Source organism: Rhipicephalus sanguineus, chromosome 11, assembly GCF_013339695.2.
Source record: "Rhipicephalus sanguineus isolate Rsan-2018 chromosome 11, BIME_Rsan_1.4, whole genome shotgun sequence".
In the NCBI taxonomy this organism is placed as follows: Eukaryota; Metazoa; Arthropoda; class Arachnida; order Ixodida; family Ixodidae; genus Rhipicephalus; species Rhipicephalus sanguineus.
The window spans coordinates 21264637-21280199 of NC_051186.1; the positions used below are offsets into that span (position 1 = coordinate 21264637).

Sequence of the window (15563 nt, forward strand, 5' to 3'; positions counted from 1 at the left end):
CCTGAAACCGTAGCATCACATGTTCGATGGTCTTTCCTTTTTTTCGCATGCCCAACAGTGCACATCACTGTTGATGCAACCACAGTACAAATGGCCGTAGCCTCACTCGGCTGAGCTGGATATACTCTGTGTTTCGCGACTAGCAACACTTTCCGTCCTTCTGGGGTTTTATGGGACAAATGTACTTTAGGGGCCGCCACAGTGTGCCTCATAATCATATCATAATTTTGTCCCATAAAACCCCAGATATTAATATTATTATTATTATTATTATTATTATTATTATTATTATTATTATTATTATAACAACACAGCATCTGATAGAGATTTGTGGCCCCGCCAAGGTGGTCTAGTGGTTATGGCGCTCGGCTGCTGACCCGAAGGTCGCGGGATCGAATCCCGGCCGCGGCGGCTGCATTTTCGATGGAGGCGAAAATGTTTGAGGCTTGTGTACTTAGATTTAGGTGCACGTTAAAGAACCCCAGGTGGTCGAAATTTCTGGAGCCCTCCACTACGGCGTCCCTCATAATCATATCATGGTTTTGGGACGTTAAACCCCATATATTATTATTATAGAGATTTGTGTTGCCGTGTTGCTGTTGCAGAAAGGGGCAAAAAACGAAGCAAGAACTTGGAGGACGCTTGAGCTTTCCCTTCCAGAGGAGAACACGATCGGGCGCTGTGCCTTCAGCCGTGCCACAAGGAGAGGAACGTTTGTGCGCGTAACATCGGCCATTTCAAACTATCCTAGAATGATTACTGCTAGTACAGTTGTCAAGTGCCCACTGCACCATAATTATTCCTTTTGCAAATTGGCAAAGTACCCAATACGCGTCTATGAGGTGCCACACGCACCTGTGCACTTTGTAATGGGTGGGCAGCTTTAAACCACCCACTCATTGTGCAGTTCACATGTTTTTATGCCTGGCACAATTATGTGATTCTGCCACGCAATATTACATGCATTAAGGAGCCTCCTCCCACTACATGACATTGATTCTTTTTTTTACAAAGCAGTTTTAACACTTTCGTGACCGTGGAAAAATCGGTTGTTTTTGGCTAGTCCAGGAAATATTTTCTTTCCTGCCACAGAAAATAATTGATGCTAAAGTGTAGGGTATCAAACGATAGAGGATGAATTGGACTTTCCAACAGTATTAATTCCAAACAACGGATTTATTTCGAATATAATAAAAGAATATCAAACAAAGAAAAATGCATCAAAAAGGAAAAAGATTCATAAAAACATCAATGCTACTCTGCAAAGGGTAAACATTAAAAAAAAGAACGAAATATACGTTTTGAACGCAAAGCCCTCTTAGAATAATAGTGGAAATATAAGCTCTGTAAGTACAAAGATTATTTACATAAATACGAAAATATAGGCACTAGTGACTATCATGCCACCACGCAATGCAGTTTCCCGACATGGTGAAACAAAGGCTGGCTGCACATGTTTCGGGAAAAAAATTTTTTTCTTTTCAACTTTCCTAGCATAGTCTGCAGTTCTGGTATTTTTCAATTTTCCTGTGGGGGGGGGGGGTATTCGTTGAAATGAACAGCCTGTTCGTTTCAACGCCTGTTACAAATCTGCAAGAATTCATAATTGTACCCTCACTTGACCTCTTTCTCCCTCATGTACTGCCGAATACCATACCGACCTTTAGGTTTCACCATTTTCTCATCCACTGAAAGGTTCCGAAGGGGTTAAAAATAGCGTAGAAGAATCGTTCATGTGTTGCAATAGAGAAGACACGTGGTGAAGCTTCTCGTGGGATGCAACGGTTGTCTTCTTCAGATCAGAGACACTCAAGAAGTCTTGAACCTTTTCCGTGGCATCACTGACGGTAGACGAAGGCCTGGAAATACGTGTCGTCGACCCCAACACCAATGCAAGCGCGGGACTTCAACGATTACCATGTACGCGTGGAGTGCGCGAACTTGCTCATCTTCTCTTCAGTAACGTCCCTCCATGGATCCGTCCCTCTCACTGTATGTTGGCTTTTCGAAAGTATGCATTCACGCGTACTTATCTGTGTGGTTGCATATCTCTCTGATGACTTCTGCGGTGAAAAACAACACAAAGACGCCGCTGCGCAGCACACCGGAGCGTTGGGTCAATGTCCACTCTGCGCCGTCTTGGCGGAGAGAATTGCGCTCTTTCTGCAGCTGGCGCAAAATGCTCCTGCCCAAATGAAGTTAACACCTTGCAGATAAGAGCTGTTATTTTTAGAACGCACCGGATACGTTTAAATTGACGCACGGCAGCGATAAAACGACCCGAGGAGAAGACGAAACTTACCGGCAGATAGCTGCTGATGTTCTGGGGAGGTTTGACGCACTTTCGCTGTCCATACTGAAGCCTAGCGAATCGAAGTCGTCTTCCGTGTCTGTGCTGCTACCATCATCCAGAGATTCCCGCTCAGATTAATCAGAATCCGTCGAAATACGCCGTTTCTGTGGAGCACCCGCGAGCGACTTCGACACGAAGTCTGAAACAACGAGCACTCACCTACCCGACTGCGAACGAGCTTTAAATATCTCCCCACGGTGGAAAAAAGAAACTCGCAAACAAAACTGATAAAAAACATGTTAATGTACCCTTTGTGTTGTGTTAGCTGTCCAGAACCGCTCAGAGAGTGCCAAAACTCAAACTTGAAGTGATCGATAACATACTATCGATGGGAATAGGCGCGGTCACGAAAGTTTTAAGCACTGGCGTGCCTGTGTGGTAGAAGACCTGCCCGCCACGCAGAAGGCCTGGGCTCGGTTCTCGCTCGGACCGAATTTTTTAATTATTTATTTATTTGCATCTATCTCGAATTTTCGCTCACGGACAGTGCCGATTTTTCACTCACAACCAACGCCAGTGCCGCTGCAGACATCGGAATTTCTGCGAAATGAGCTCTTTAGTGCTGTTGCGTTAAAAGCTAGTAGGCTTGCTGTTGATACTTTCGCACAAGTAGAAAGGTTCATTATTTCAAATGCAGAGATTCCACTTACGTGGCAAGTGCGCCAAATGGGGTGTACTGTGTCATCCAGATAAAATCGACGTAGATTGCGCTAAACTGGGCCAAACAAAGTCTCGGATTTGATGGCATTTATCAGTTGCAATGCCGGTGCGTCAGAACATGGTGCAGCCTGATCTTGGGGCCATCATATAGTTACAGCCATATGGACCAAGAGTCATTCAGGAGATGAAACAGCGTTCGTGCATGCGTCCCGATTGAGCCATGATGCCATGCACGGTGCCATTGCGTCATCCGCAAAGGCTTCAAGGCCAGGTGGTGAGTGGGGGCCCCCCTTTCGTATGTGCATGTGTTCGTAAGGTCCATTAGTTTCAGTTGCACTTTTTGAGCTGGGTCACAGTGGTGCTGCACTCGGGCATTCATTTCACAAGTTCGACCTCAGCACTGTGGTAGTCGTTTGAAAAAAGTGCACCTGTTGTGCAAGACCAGTTGACAAATTTCCTGCACCTTCTCATGAGTTGCCGGGAATTTGTGACAACTGACGGCGGTGGGGTTAGTGGAAATTTTGTGTCAGCAACCAACGGTTGGTGTCTGTCGCAACACCAAAGATTCCCTACCGCTGCCAATGATGCTGGGACAAAACCTTAAGAACACGCCGCCACCCAAACATAGCTCTGAAGACAGAACTTTATCGCCGGAAGACCTGAAGATCCCACGTAGCACCAGTGGAACTAATTGATGCAGCCGTTATCTAAGACTGCAACCTAACAGTAATGCAAGACTACGAACTACAGTAGAACCCCAATGTTACGTTCCTGGGCGCTGTGTTTTTCTGGCTGTTACATTGTTTTTGGCCTGCCCTGGCAAAGCTCCCATAGGATCCATTGCATTGGGAGCCCCGCTGTTACCATTCCCACATTGTACGTTACGAACCGGCCCTCCGAGACGGCCATGCTGCCTTTTCACGTGGCTTGGCATGGTCCACTTGGTGGCTTGACAATCGAATTGGCCTCCAGATGCAGTGAGGGTGACATCTATGGTGCATTTTAGAGTCCCACCACCAGAACACATGACTTCAGAGATCTCTATTTTTTATCTTGGCGTTTATGATATGTTTGGGTGCTAAACATTGGTTTTGATGCATTCAACAAAAGTATGGACATTGAGATTAGTTTTTGTCGCCCGGAGTCATCCTATTTGTGTGGACTGGCTGCCGGGGTCAACTAATCGCTGTCGTTATTGCAAGAAATGCTTTTCGTGGTCTTCTAGCGTTTCCGGTCTCTCTCTAGTGGGCTGTCATGTTGGTTGTGTGCTTGTGCGGTGTCATCTTAGTGCTTCCAAAACTCCAAATAGACCAACAGGATAGCACCAAGAAAGCCTTGTACTGATCAGGTGTGAGAAAATGTGCCAGGTGACACTACGATTTTTTAAAGCGAAGGGTTTGAAATAAAATTGTGTGCTTCTCGCCAATACTCTAACTTGTCATTTCTTGGCGTTTCACGGCTTTTATGTTTCCTGGCTCTTGTGTTCTTTTTTCACAGTCCTTTGAGGAACGTATCGGCAAGGTTCTACGGTACCACAATTGCAGTGCTTATGACGGCCGCAACGTTGTCACTCCAGAGAGCAGACAACTCGGTCATCAGTGGACCATTCACCACGAAGTTGAAGAAAGTCAAGTAAAGGTCTTGACACCACTTAGTAACTGCAGCGGGAGTCTGCGTAGTGAGCCACAACCAGAGCTATCCCAAGAGTGTCGTAGTCCATTGCTCGAGAGATGTCATTCTCGCTATGGACTTCTTGAGCCACCACGGTGCAGTCCTCAGAGAGAGCACCACAGCCGATGCCTTGAATGTGCTTGAAGACCATTCCGCCTCGTTCCAGTGTTTCTACTGGCACTTGGAAATCTGCAGACATAGAAGGTGTCAACCGCGAGTATAGCTAGGTGCGCTTGTTGGTATCGCATTTTCCTATAAGACTTTGACCGCAAATAAACAACGCAGGGCACACCACAAGCACACGCTCTCAAATGAATCGTTATTGGACAAAAGAAACTAATAAAGACCGACGTTCGGCGAGGCACCCACTGTGGGACATATGGTGAATGGAGCAAAGTGACGGACCATGCGACGGAAGTCCTATGGAACCGCATTCGGCTGCAACTTCCTGTCAAGGAGAGCCAGGTTGAATCTGATGCACATGTTCTGAACCTAAGTGATGTACCATTACTTGAGAAATTTCAAAATGTCCTGTGACAGGGGCCTAAGTTCTTGGTGGAGCCGTCCATTTGCCCGGGAGGAAAAATCAGCAGCGGCTCGGAATGTTTCTCGGTTAGCCAGAGAGACGCAGTCTCGAGTGAAGCGCTGTGCAATAAGTCCAAGTTGTGCGCTGATAAATTGTTGTTCCGAAAACAAACCAAGGGTTCTCACTGGGGATAAAGAAGGTATTTTTTGTTACCATTAGTGAAGGTGCTTTCGCAGAGAAAGCCGTGGAAGTGTTTGGGAAAAATTTTAAGCCAGTGTCGGCAAAAAGCAAGGAAGTAAAAGCCAGAGCAAAACGTTTGTTGACAAGACTCAACTTAGACAAGCTTGGGACAAGTGTTGAAAAAGTGAAAGCTGCAGAACTAGAAGTCTTTTTCACAATTAAAACCCACAAACTGGAAATGCCATTTAGAGCAGTTGTATCAGAAAGAAACACGTGGCAGCCAGCAGTATCCAAAAGCATCTGTCGTGCTTAACTATAACTGACCGGTCTTGTGCAAAAAACTTTGATGTTGTTGTGGAGTTTCTTGGCAGTAATGACCTCGCTGGCTTCACAGGCTTCAGCATTGATGTAGTTGATCTCTATCATTCCTTGCCACATGGCCAAGTGTTAAGTAGTGTAGAAAAGTGCAACAACGAGGGGCTGTTCTGGATTAAGTGGGGTGTGGGATCTTCTTTAGAAATTTTTACTTGAAGGCCGCCTTTGTGAATTGTCTCAGAAAATTGTACATGCAAAAAGTGGGCATATGTTTATGTTTGGCCCTCGTTTTAAGCTGCGTTTTTCTTAGTGAGGGGGATAAGGCTGTTAACACCAAATTGCAAAAAGGGGTATTCAGATACGTAGACTATTTCAGTCTTGCTTGAGAAGGGAAGACACTTTAAACGTCTTTAAAGGGACACTAAAGAAAAACAATGAATCGGTTTAGATTGATAAATTGTACTTTCAGAACTGTATTGTCGTTAATTTCACCATCATAGGTATATTATTAAAGGAAAAAATGAAGTTCAAAGTTTCATTTCGAAATTTTGCGCCAGGATTTCTATGCATGACATCATGGATTTCAAATGATATTTATCGTATTTTGGCACCATCGGCTCAACAACTTTTCCTAAAACTTGGTATGTTAACTCTATGGCCCCCTCAGAGGACAGTGTACTTCATTTCTACCGTTTAAGAACTACGTAGGGCCTAGCAGGCGCCGTCAAAATATGTGACGTCACGGCGAATGGTGCGGAAACTTCAAGGTGGCGTCGCCACCCACATTTTCTTTTCACGCGATTTCTCGCTTACTAAGAGTCTTCTCGCAGCAAGCATGGTGTTCTTGGTATTGTAAAAGAGTAGTTTGCTAATACGAGAAAAATCGTTTTGCTCTTTAGTGTCCCTTTAAAGAAGGGATGGGAACTGAATTGACTTGTGAGATGCCATGTGCTGACGGGTTGCAGTTCCTTGATGTGCGCTTGAACATCACTGCAGAGCACGTTTGCTGGCAGTATAGCCCTCATTCCATGAAACCGATCTTGAATTTCGCGTTGGCGCATTCAAAAATTGTAAAAGGCGGAATTGTACTGTCTTGCACAGCGTTAGATAAAAGTTGTGCACACATGCTGAACCACGGCCGCACAATAAGAAAAAGAGAAAAGCGGCCTACTGCGTTGCACTGAAACGCACGGGCACGAACGCTGTTTTGACAGTTCCATCCATGTTGGCACTAGTAGACGTACAGCCATGCGCATTCAGAACAAAAAAAGAGACAAAAAAACAGGGTTGTGGTGTGCATGAGACATTGTATCCCGCCATATATGGGCATGCCAAGGAGCTGCTGCATTTCATGGTTTCTTTGAACGACAATAAAGGATGTCAACATTGGCTACCACCAACTTCCGTGTGACACTGTATGGCGTTTTTAAGTTAAGATTATGTTAAAATAAGATATCGTTGTTTTTGCAGAAAATGGTGCATCCAGAGGAGTGGCATGATCCCCGATAATATTTGCCAAGAATGCAAAGACACTCGTGCGCTCTTTAAGGGGGGACATGGTACCTGGGGCTATCTTGTTCATTTTCGGACCAGATTCAATTAAAAACCACAGATATATATTGCTACGCTAACACGACAGGCAGGACGAAAAGAAGAGGAGGACGAAGAGCGCTTGTCTTGCGAGTGTATCGGTGCCAGGCGGCAGCTATTCAGCCCCTTTTGCCCATCAGCCCATCTTCAAATAAACATCTTTCATCATAACAGTTTGGTGAGAGGTGCGGGGTACGATAACGGCGCTCCCTACGAACGACGACGCACCGACTGAAGAGACGCAGTACGTTGTGATTCGCCGAAGTAGACGAATTGCTGGTCTGCCGCCAGAGATGGATTCCGAAACGGACAACGAGCATCTGGCACTTGCTTCCGGTCTCCCGACACCGGCCGCCTCAGGTCACTCATGGCAACCCTACATCGAGCCACGAACCTTCGCAGGAAAAGCCGGTGAGGATGTGGACGCTTGGCTGAGCTTCTACCAATGGGCAAGTCGGTTCAATGGTTGGAATGCCACCGGTCAGCTTACCAATGTCGGCCTCTTTCTTAAGGGAACCGCGTCTGTGTGGTATGAAAACCGCGAGGAGAGCTTGACAACGTGGCCGAAGTTCGTCGACGAGATTAGGAAGTGCTTCGGAGATCCAGCGGCCAAAAAGAAGCGTGCCGAGCAAACGCTGATGCAACGCGCTCAGGTTCCTGGGGAAACCTGCACAACGTACATTGAGGAAGTGCTCCAGTTGTGCAAGGTCCTGGACCCTCGGATGACCGAAGAGGACAAAGTGGGTCACCTTCTGAAAGGAATTGCAGAGGACGTCTATCAGTACCTCATCGCGAAGGAGAATCTAGAGTCCGTGAGTAACGTCATCCTTCACTGCCGCACATTTGAAGCCTTGAGAGCTCGGCGCATCACACCGAAGTTCGGCCGCTTGGCCAACGTAACGGCTGTTGCCAGCATTGACGTCGCTCCAGCCCCGTCTGACCTTGCGTCAATTATCCGCCAAGTGGTGCGGGAAGAGCTCGACCGACGTGAAGCGGCGTCTGTTCCGTCTCCTCGGGCTCGGGAGCCTCTTCCTTCGTGCGATCCGAGTGTGACGTCCATCAACGCTGCTTCCGTTGATGCATACGACTTCGCACCGCGTCCAATGGTACCAAGCCCCGCAGTGAACGCCCATCTCGGTTACGAGGGCCACGACGGCTTCGTACGCGGCCCATCTGCAGTTTCTCAAACGTGGGACGGCTGCGCCATGTATCCTCCCGCTGGCAATTTCAGCATGTCTCGTGAGCGCCCCATTTGCTTCCAATGTGGCGTCCGCGGCCACGTCGCCCGATTTTGTCCTCAGCGACGCCGCATGTCAGCCCCATCAACTGAGGGACCACGCACTTTCTATCGGCGCAACAATTACCCTGGTGACAGAGCCAACTGGCCTCCCGGCCCTGATAGCAGGAAGCCCTATCGGCTGAATTACCGCAGCGACTCGCCAGCTTCCGTGCGGAGCTTGACGCCACCACCTGGACGGCAACACAGGTCTCCATCTCCTCTACGACGTCTCACGTCCCCACCGCCGGGAAGCTAGGCGGCGCGACCTATGGAGGTGAGGTCGCCGGTCATCTTCAGCCACATTCCCCTATGCCTCCGCCAGTCACCATGCATCACAACAAGATTAGTGTTTTAGTGGACAATGTTGCTACGTCAGCCTTAGTAGACACGGGAGCGAGTGTATCTGTCATCAGTCTGGATTTCAAAACCAAACTCGGTCGTAAAGTAATGTTTCACTGGGACAACGCTAACACATTTCGTGCTGTAAGTGGACAATTGCTCCGACCCCTTGGTGTGTGCACAGTGAACGTTTATTTCTCCGACAAGTTATATCAAGCCGAATTTGCAGTTCTTGCTCAGTCTACACATGATGTAATTCTTGGCCTCGACTTCTTACAGCAGTGCGGTGCCACGCTTGACTGTGGGACCGGCGAGCTTTTCCTGCCCCCTCTTGCCGACCGACCTTCTACCTGTTCGCGCACCCTCGCCGTCCTTGAAGATGTCGTCCTCCCGGCACATTCCGTATCCAGAGTTCGAGTAGCTGCTGATAGTGGTGACATTGATGCACTTGCTGCTATTGCCGAACCGGTGTCTTCGATCATAACGAAGAAAAGTGCGTTCATACCTCGATGCGTCATCTCTTTGGCCCGCGGAACAACCACACTTTGGGTGTCAAATGTATCTGATGAGTCTGTTGTGCTACCCAAGGGTATGAGGCTTGCATCGTTTGAAGTGGATACCAGCATCGATATAGCAGCTTTAAATAATGACACATCGCACGAAGAAGCCCGAGCAACTGATATTAGCCCTGGTGTTCCTCAAGACTGATCGCTTTTCCTGAATATGGTTAACAAGTCACTGACCTCTGAGAAGCGTCAAGTGCTGGTCAGTGTCCTCAGGAAGCATGCATCGCTGTTTGATTTCAGCCAGGAAGCTAAGGAAGTGTGCATTCCCAACACACGGGCTCGTCACAGGATCGACACCGGGTTAGCGCATCCAATAAGGCAGAAGCCTTACCGCGTGTCCGCGTCGGAGCGTAAGGTTATCGCTGACCAGGTGGATGACATGCTGGCCAAGGGCGTCATTCAAGATTCTTCTAGCCCTTGGGCTGCACAGGTCATACTTTTGAGAAAGAAAGACGGATCCTGGAGGTTTTGCGTCGACTACCGGCGCCTCAATTCCGTGACGAAAAAGGATGTGTATCCACTCCCCCGTATCGACGACGTCATTGACTCTCTCCACTCGGCGTCCTACTTTTCATCTGTGGACCTCCGATCGGGCTATTGGCAAATACCGATGCATTCCACTGACAAAGAGAAAACAGCTTTTGTGACACCAGATGGCTTGTTTGAATTCAACGTTATGCCGTTTGGTTTGTGCAACGCGCCCGCGACGTTCGAAAGGTTCATGGACACGGTTCTGCGTGGCCTAAAATGGGAGATTTGTTTATGCTATCTAGATGACGTCGTAATTTTCGGTCGCACTTTTGCAGAACACAACCAGCGACTTGACGTTGTTTTGACGTGCCTCAAACAGGCTGCCCTTACCCTCAACTCAAAGAAATGCCAGTTTGGCCAACGAGAGGCGCTAGTACTCGGACATCTAGCGGACAAGCACGGCGTACGGCCAGACCCACAGAAGGTTGCCGCAGTGAGCAATTTTAAGCAACCGCAGTCGCAACGCGAGTTACGAAGTTTCTTAGGTCTTTGCTCGTACTTTCGACATTTTGTGCCCAATTTTGCCGAAACTGCGTACCCTCTGACCTCATTGCTACGCAAGGACACGCCTTTCACCTGGACAACGGATTGCGACTCTTCGTTTCGGCAGCTAAAGTTCATGCTCTCTTCCGGACCCATACTCCACCATTTTGACCCTTCTGCCACAACGGAAGTGCACACCGACGCCAGTGGAATTGGCCTCGGTGCCGTCCTCATCCAGCGTTTTGGTGACGCCGAGCATGCCATTGCGTACGCCAGCCGTTCGTTGAGCAAGGCCGAACAGAATTACACCGTAACGGAGCAAGAGTGTCTCGCTGTAGTTTTTGCTGTCCAGAAGTTCCGCCCGTATCTCTACGGCCATCACTTCACGATTGTTACCGATCATCATTCGCTATGTTGGTTAGTTGGTCTCCGTGACCCGTCTAGTCGCCTTGCTCGGTGGGCGCTACGCTTGCAGGAATTTGACTTTATGGTCCGTTACAAGAGTGGCCGCCAGCATGCCGACGCCGACTGTCTTTCGCGGCTCCCGCTACCCACAACTGCTTGTGACGCCGACAATTTTGATGAATTCCTAGCCGCCATTGACGATACACGTTTTCCCGACCTCGCCACCTTCAGGAAAGAACAGCGTGACGACCGGCACTTGGATGCCCTTTTCGACTCAGCTGCTCAGCCGACAAACAACAATGGCTTTGTTATGCAAGATGACCTGCTCTACAAAAAGAATTATGCGGCTGATGGTGCACGCTTACTATTAGTGGTCCCCACAAAGTTGCGACGAGACGTGCTCCGTGCTATGCACGATGACGGGACCGCTGGACACATGGGTTTCGCCAAAACGTATCACCGCGTTCAAGGTCGATTCTACTGGCCTAGAATGAGAAGGACTATAGAAAAGTATGTGGCCAGTTGTGACAAATGCCAACAATTCAAGCGCCCGAACACTGCCCCGGTCGGACTCCTTCACCCTTTGACACCACCCTCAACACCTTTCGAAATGGTCGGAGTGGATCTTGTCAGCCCTTTCCCGCGCTCATCAAACAACAACCGTTGGGTCATCGTTTGTGTTGACCACCTGACGCGTTATGCGGAGACCGCAGCAATACCAACAGCCACGGCAATCGATGTTTCGAGTTTCCTCCTGTCTACAGTCATACTTCGCCATGGACCACCTCGCATTATTGTGAGTGATCGTGGACGCCAGTTCGTTGCCGACGTGGTCGAAGAACTCTTGCGTCTCTGTGATTGTCGATTTCGCCACGCGACCCCTTATCACCCGCAGACAAATGGTCTCGTCGAGCGCACGAACAGAACGCTCACCAATATGATTTCTATGTACGTCAATTCAAGGCATAAGAATTGGGATGACATCCTCCCCTTTATTACGTACGCCTACAACACGGCGAGGCATGAAGCCACTGCCTACAGCCCCTTCTATCTTCTTTACGTTCGACCACCTCGACTCTTCCTTGACACCATTCTGCCATTTCATACTCATGTGGACCTTTCTATTGCCCAGACTCTCTGCCGCGCAGAGGAGGGACGGCGTGTAGCTCAGCTTCGTACGCTGGCATCTCAGGACCGTTTCAAGATCACCTACGATTCACGGCACAAGGACGTATCTTACGACAAAGGCGACATAGTTTGGCTCTGGACGCCGCTTCGCAAGCGTGGCCTGTGTCAAAAGTTTCTGGCACGTTACACCGGCCCCTTCGTCATCGTCGATCGCCTCAGTGACCTCATGTACTCGATAGCTCGTCTCCTAAACCACGGCTACCGTTCTCGGCAGATGCAACTTGTTCACGTCGCGCGCCTAAAGCGCTGTCGTCCGCGCAACTCCGCGTTCACGTAGCTGTTACTCGCCCGGCGGGCTTCGTCTGTGGAGGGAGGAGTGCTACGCTAACGCGACAGGCAGGACGAAAAAAAGAGGAGGACGAAGAGCACTTGTCTTGCGAGTGTATCGGTGCCAGGCGGCAGCCATTCAGCCCCTTTTGCCCATCAGCCCATCTTCAAATAAACATCTTTCATCATAACAATATGTATTTCTTTGTGCTGATTTTAAAAGTACAGTAATTTTTTTTTACTCAAATAATTATTGAGATAATTAAATATTAATTACTATGATTTGGTGAGACAATAGATAATAATAAACCGGGCAGAAAGTTATGTTTAATGCATGAGTGGAAAGCAGAACGAATAAGAATTGAACTGCTGCAAGCAGTTTTCAAATCCAACAACAATTAACAATTTAGCAGCCCATTGAAATTTAGCATTTACAGTACAGCTACTAACAATCAAGAACACTGGCAGTTTAAAAAATCATAGAAGAAGAAAAGAAGGAATTTGCTTGCAGCATTTCAAGCTTTATGCATTTAGCTTCATACAGCAAAAAACGTTACAGCTGTAGCTGTTCTAGAGCTTGAGCAATTGTTGCACCAAACAAGCAGGGTGAGTAAAAGCTTGTTTTGAGAAAATGCAAAAAACAGGTAAAGCTCATTTTGAGCCACACGTAATAGAAGATATTGAAATATTTTTTGTTAGATGATTAGTCTCCACCAGGCACATAACCTGCATGCCTACTGCTGCAGCACACGTCATTCGGAAGCAGCATATCGATATAAAAGCCCAATTTTTGTGCTTTTTCTCAATCGAAATATAGCTTGTTTTGGTAATATAAATTGCTGTTGGGGCTGAAATATGAATCCAAGATGTAAGAAACTTGGTCAGCACTTGCGACAATGCCTGTATGTTACGAAAATACTGTATTCAGAAAATTGATTTTTTCCATGATTTTTCATCTCTAAGACCAGTGTGCCCTCTTAAAGCACCTTTCTCTTGTAGTGTCTCAGCAGCAATAAGTTCAACTGTTCTGTGTGCACGCAACGGGCCGCGCCTTTTTATTTGTAACAAGCGTCGAAAGCTGGGCGGGTTGGTAAGGTTTCATCTTCTAGCAAACTGCGCGGCAGACGGGACACAAAAAAGGAACGCTCGTCGGTCTCTTTCGTTCCTTCTTTGTGTCCCGTCTGCTGCGCAGTTTGCTAGAAGATGAAACCTTTTTATTTATTGAGCTGAACAATAGCTTCTATGTGCAAATTGATCGCCTCAAGGTACCCGGTGCACCTTACTGTATCGATTGCAGCAAGCTCTTGCGCATCGTTTAAGAAAAACACGGGCACCCTCCTCCTCTCACTAATGATGAAACCAGGAGTATTGCTGTTATACCATGTATTGATAAGATGTTTCATGGCTTAACAGTGTAGGGCAGGGGTATGGGGTGCTTTTTTCAACACCTCAGAAGCTTCTGCTCCATAGGGCACAGACGGGTGCAGGATTCTACAGTGTGCAATGGAAAAGGCAGTCAAAAACATGCAAGTGCTTTTGTAAACTGCCATTTAGGGGTGGTGCATCAGATCCTGATGTTCCTCTTTCCTGTGGTCATGTGTACATCAGCCAGACCAGTCTACGAATTAACACAGGCCTTAGAGAACATTAAAATTCATTGAATGGGGTGCCTTCCTCTCATCCTTCCTCCCATTGTCAGACATGCAAATGCAAACCTCTGTTAGAAAGCATGCTCATTTTGTTTTGTCACCCGCATCAGACCACACGAGAAATCTTTGAGGCATATTATATATCACCAAGAATGCTGCACTCTGTGTAAGCCAACCATCTCTATCACTGCATGACAAGAATTCAATTAACCGATACTGAACACGTGCCTTGGGTGTATGCCTTGTAGCTCCTTGTGACATGCGTAATGCGCTTTCTGTATGCTATATGTAGCTTTTATCATCTAGTAAAGATTCAGTTGTGACTGAGCGCTTGTGGTGTGTGTTTCCCTTCTTCATCCTGTGTTGTTTATTTGCGCTCAATGTTTTATACGAAAATCAATCGCGAGATTCGTGTTGCAGTAGCAAAGCCGAGCTGCGTGGGGATGCTCAGAAATGTTAGCAGCAACTGCAAGCACGTCAACAAAGGCACGACGATCGCCTCTATAGAAGAAATTGTGCAAGCCAGCAATGCTCATACTAAACCTACTCTGATGGTCCCAGCTCCTCAGCGTCAATTCCAGGCATAAGGAAGAACAGCTCAAAGAACGGCAATACAGAAACTGCCTCTCGTCATCGTCAAGAATTCGACAGAGCTCTGTCACTAAGCACCACGATACAACCAAAGAATATCCCCGTCCACTTCATCAGAGGCCGTACCGAGTTTCTGCACACGAACAAGGCCTTTGAAAATAAAATTTTTAATATTTGATGTCTGGCTTTTTTTATTAATTCGATTTGGTATTCACACCTTGCTTCAAATATGATCATAATAAGTGACTGTATATAGGATTTCTTACACAGTACACATCAGTGTGGTAACCTTGATTGGAGCCAGTTGTTTCTCCCCTGGTGCAGCAGGGTGGAATTCATGACACTTTTACATTTGAAGCCTCGCTAGTGCCTGTTAGGGTTTCAGGCATGGCCTGGATCCTTGTGAGTGCAATGCTCCTGTCACATGCTTTTGAGAGCTTTCAGTTGAGGTGCCTCCTGGCAGTAATGACGCACATGAATGGCCTTCCGCTGCTCATTGAAAGGTTGCACGCTGGTTGCCAGCTGCATTTCGATTGGGGTAATATGCAAAAAATTCTGCGTTGTGTTGAGGTGCAGCATATTACTCGGGTGACGTGCATCTGGTTGTTGAGCTTATGTGGAAGGGAGTGCGTTTGCTGCATAATTTGTATAGCATATAATGAAGTGTTTTTGATTCTGGTATCTACTGAAGCCCTCCTTTTTTCTCTTGCGTGCACAGTTTGCCCAGCACCTGCATGGCAACGTGGCATACCTGCAGCCCATTGAAGAGGCTTACCAGGCTTACTTTGACACCATTTGCCAACAAGAATTGTACATCTTGGTAAGCAGCCCTCTTCTGCATTGAGGACTCACACTAGGATGCAGTAATTTATGGGGGGCGTTGTTTGTTGAAGTTACTTGGAATGCCCAAGATGCCTCATTGTTTGAAAAGTGCTAAGAAATTCTCTTTGTTTAACCTTGGGCACCGTAG

General features: G+C 47.4%; 1 protein-coding gene across 2 annotated transcripts in view; it reads left to right on the forward strand.

Annotated features, from left to right (window-relative positions):
- The window catches only part of LOC119373741 (protein phosphatase 1 regulatory subunit 21), a 175310-nt gene that overhangs the window by 28065 nt on the left and 131682 nt on the right, over positions 1-15563 (forward strand). For both annotated transcript variants that reach the window (XM_037643806.2, XM_049410767.1), the window contains exon 9: positions 15312-15413. In XM_037643806.2, the coding sequence (XP_037499734.1) occupies positions 15312-15413 (102 nt within the window). The remainder of the gene's footprint in view (positions 1-15311; positions 15414-15563) is intronic.